Raw genomic sequence first — 4,538 nt, 5'->3', positions numbered from 1 at the left:
CTGGGAGTCGTTGTGGAGATGGTCCCCGCTCATGTCGGTGGGAGCAGCCAGCGTGGCGGGCGGAGGAGACGCGGACGTTCAGGCCGGGCTTGGCTGCCTGTCGGCGCCTCGCGGGAGGCTTCCCGGAGGCTCGCGGAGGCGCGGGGAAAGCGGCGGCGGCGGCGGGCCCGAGGAGGCTCCAGGGACGAGCGGAGCGGCGGCGGCGGCGGCGGCAGCGACGCGGACTGACTGTCTGCCGGGCGGGCGGGCGCTAAGAGTAGACCCCTGCCAGTTGTGTAACAGCCTAAGTTCGCATTTCGCCTCAGTGCGCCTGCGCGGCCGCTTTTAAACGGGACGTCTGCGACGTCAGAGACACGCGAAAAGAAGGCGGCGAGCTGGAGAGCCCGCCCCCTCTCGGCTCGGAAGGCGGGCCTCGTTTTGCTAGCAAGTCACGCCCCCTCGCCCGCGTGCGCCGCTGAGATTTGCATAGAAAGCCGGCTCCTCCCACGGTCGCCCACCCAGGGCAAGCTTCCCTTCCTCCCGCGGCGCCTTTTCTCGGAACCGGGACACCATCCCCGCCCCCCCCCCCCCCCCCACTCACCCCTTAACCAGTGCGCATGCGCTGCTTGGACACCGCCTCCAGACCCGAGCCGGCGCCGCAGCCACGTGGTGGGCCTTTAAAGGCCACGGCGGGACCCAGCTAGGCCCCAACCCAGCTGGGGATCCATCCAGCTTGGCCATCCACCCAGATCCCGGGATGCTCGCAGCTGCATCTGTACCATGGTGGCACGTGCTCCTCAAATGGACACATCTTCTCTCTGGATAGCCTGTCCCTGAGGTCTCAGCCCATGCCCAGACCTTCCCATTTCTGGATTATTTAATGCTGGCTTAAAAAAAAACCAAACTTTAATTATTAAAAAAACCCCAATTTTGCATCAGTTTTCAGTAGAACACATGTGGCCTTGGATCAAAGGATACTTCATTCGTCACATGGTATAAATATTTATTAAACATTTACCCAGGAAATACACCAAGGGGGCAGGGGGCATTAGAAGCCAAAGTGACAGAGCCTAGAGATAAACATGCTGGGTCCACAATTGAATGCCCAACAAGCTATTTGGAGAGTTAGTTAAAAGAAGTTATATGTTTATGAAGCATCTCCTGTGGTAGAGTCAGTTCTAACTCTGATGAACTCCCCATAACTTGTCTGTAGAGTTACCAGTTGACTGTAGTTGGATAGGTTGATTTCTGGGTTTTCAATTCTGTTCATTGGTCTATGTGTCTGTCATACCAGTACCACACTGTTGTGGTTATTACAGCTATATAGTAGGTTTGAGATCAGGGAGTGCTATGCCTCCTACTTGATTTTTGTTTTTCAGAACTGTTTTGCTTGTTCAAGTCTCAAAGGATGTAATGTTTGGAGAAGGGAGCTCTGGTGGCCTAGGGTAAAAAGCTGCACTGCCAATCTGAAGGCACTGGAGAAAAATGGGCAATCTCCTCACATGTAATATGTTGTTGTTGTTTGTTGCCATCCAGTGAAGTGTGACTTATAATGTCCTAATGAACAGTGTGGATTTAAGCCTTGTCCTATCCCATGCCATCTTTACACTTCCTGATACATTAAGCAGATTGCAGCAATCACCGTGTCAATCCACTTGGTTGAGGATTTTCCTCTCCTCTGCTGACCTTTTTAAGCATCATGTCACTCTCTACGGACAGGCCCTCCTAGCAACATGCCTAAAGTTTATGAGGCGAAGCTCCTTCGTCTTTACCGCCAAAGAGCACTCCAGCTGTACCTTCTCCAAGACGTATTGTTACTTACTGCCTCTGAAAACCCACTGGAAGGTCAGCTAAGGTTAGTTTCTGACGGTAGGGCACATAACAGACTTTGGAGATGTAGACTGCTATATCTTTCCCCTTGTAAGTCTGAACCATCAACCTTCTGATTAGCAGAGGAGTATTTAAATGCTGTACACTTAAATACCTTTTTTTCTGATCAACAAATGATGACTCTACATGTGGCTCTCCACAGATGAAATAGAAAACAAATTGCCTACCTCTAGAGATCAGAGCTGGCCTAGTGGGTAAGGAGTTACACTGACAACCTAAAGGTAGGTGGTTCGAATCCACCAGCTGCTGCTCAAGAGACAGAGTCTCCTCTCTTGTGGTTTGTTTTTGTTGTTATTGTGAGTTCTCGAGTCAGAACCAACTCACAGCTAACCTTCTAGTGGATTTTCAGAGACAGTGAATTGTACACGAGGAGATTATCCATCCTTCCATGAAGCAGCTGGTAGATTCAAACCGCGTACCTTTGGGATTGCAGCACAGATTCTTACCACTAGGCCACCAGAGCTCTTTCTCTTGTGATTTACAAACTCTGAAAAATCCACTGGAGGGTCAGCTATGAATCAGTTCAGATTCGAGGGCAGTGAATGAGTGATGAAAAGACAGCTTAGTATTATCAGTCAGAACAAGGCCAGAGGCTGACTGTGATGAAGGCTATTAACTGCTCATATGCAAATTCAACTTGAAGCGAAAGAAATGAAAATTGGTCCGCCTAGAGCCGAAGTATGACCGTAAGAATAGCTCATCTGAATTTACAGACCACCTCAAGAATAGATTTGACACACTGAATGCTGATGTTGCATCACTGATGACTTTCATGCATGAAGGAGGTAAAAGGTCATTACACAGGAAAAGTTCACCAAAAATACAGGAAAAAGTCATTAAAGAAAGTAAAGAGTAATTGAAAAAGAAAGGAACGAACATCAAGAAAAGAAAATAATATACATGCACACGTATACTCCACCCCCCTAAAAAAATAGTCATCCAAAAAGACTTGGAAACTTGATTTTAAACCCAGAGTAGCTAAATGACAGAAATAATAAAGCCAACTTGCTGCACATAAGATTTCCAAAGGTGGCTGGAGAAGAAAAAGTACCATAATAAAATGTACAAAACTGGCGAGCTCTGGTGGCCTAGTGGCAAGAAGCTGCACTGCAATCCCTGAGGTCTGTGGTTCAAATCCACCAGATGCTCTGCTGGAAAAGGAGGAACAATTTCCTCCTGTACCAGTCAGATCTGATTTGAGGGTACACACACAAATAATAATAAAACAAAAACAAACAAAAAAAACCCCATCAATTCTAAAAAAAAAAATGTGCAAAACCTGGAGTTAGAAAACCAAGAGGAAAACATTTCAGGCATTTCTCAAAGCCTAAGAACAGAATTTAAACATCAAGTGTTGAATTGCTGCCATGGCAGATTCTGTGGGCAAAAACATAGAGCTCTGGTGGCACAGAGATTGAGGCACTGAGTTGCTAATTGGAAGGCAAGCTATTCAAACTCACCAGCTGTTCTTTGGAAGGAGAACGTGGCAGTTTGCTTCCATAAAAATGTGCAGTCTTGGAAACCCTATGGAGTAGTTCTGTGTCCTATAGAGTGGCTAGGAGTCAGGATCTACTTGATGACCAGAAGGTTAGTTTCGGCATTTATGGACAAGGTACTGAACACAAAGATCAGCCAAAGAGTGAAGGAATACACAGAGTCACTATATCAAAAGCGTTGGTGCAAGTTTCAATCATCTCAATAGGTAGCATATGATCAATGACAAATGGTATGAAGGAATCAGTCCCAGCAAATCTGAAGGCATTGACAAAACATGGCTCCAGGAGTGGACAGAATAACACTGAAATGTTTAAACAAATGGATACAATCCTAGAAGTGCTTACTTGTGTATGCCAAGAAATTTGGAGGACAGTAACTTGGCCAACAGACTGTTAAGCCTTCTGTATTTGTGTCTATTCCATAGGAAAGTGATCCAACAGAATGCAGAAATTATTGAGCAATATCATTAATGTTACATGCAACTAAAATTTTGCTGAAGATATTTTTAAAACGGTTGCTGCAGTACATTTACAGGCAACTGCCCAAAATTCAGGCCAGACTCAAGAGGATGTGGAAGAAGACACATCATTGCTGATGGCAGGTGGATCTTGGCTGAAAGCGAGACTTATAAAAAGGTGTTTACCTGTATTCTATTGACTGTATAAAGGTATTTGACTATATGGATCATAACAAATTAGTAATAGAAATTCCTGAATAATTATTTGTGCTTGTGCAAAACCTGTGCATAGACCAAGATACAATTGTTTTAACAGAAAAAGGGAGTAATATGTAAACTACTACATGTGACTACTACATGGTTTAAAACCAAGAAAGTTATATGTCAGGGTTATATCTTTTCACCAAATATTTAAACCATATGCTGGCCAATAATGCAAGAAGCTGGAATAAATGAAGAAGAATGTAGCATTAGAACTGGAAAAGATTCATTAACAACCTCCAATATGCAGATGACACATCCTTGCTTTCTGAAAAAGAGAACTTGAAACAGTGGTGAAGATCAAAGGCTAGGGCATTCATTATGGATTATACTTCAACAAAAACCAAAATGTCTCACAACTACAGCATTAAGCAACATTAGGATAAAAGGAGATAATATTAAAGTTTTAAAACTTTATTGTTTCATTTTAAAATGAAAGTCACATATTTAATCT

The 4,538-nt window shown here is 44.6% G+C and overlaps 1 protein-coding gene across 1 annotated transcript in view; it reads right to left on the bottom strand.

Annotated features, from left to right (window-relative positions):
• The window catches only part of TOP1 (topoisomerase (DNA) I), a 59,857-nt gene extending 59,824 nt beyond the window's left edge, over window positions 1-33 (bottom strand). Inside the window, exon 1 of the mRNA XM_006881717.1 lies at window positions 30-33. Within this exon, the coding sequence (XP_006881779.1) occupies window positions 30-33 (4 nt within the window). The remainder of the gene's footprint in view (window positions 1-29) is intronic.
• Between the last annotated feature and the right edge of the window lie 4,505 nt (window positions 34-4,538).

The sequence above is a fragment of the Elephantulus edwardii genome, unplaced genomic scaffold, assembly GCF_000299155.1.
Source record: "Elephantulus edwardii isolate Elephantulus edwardi_28Jun2011 unplaced genomic scaffold, EleEdw1.0 scaffold00015, whole genome shotgun sequence".
NCBI classification, from domain to species: Eukaryota; Metazoa; Chordata; class Mammalia; order Macroscelidea; family Macroscelididae; genus Elephantulus; species Elephantulus edwardii.
This window is presented reverse-complemented; position numbering and strand designations above follow the sequence as displayed.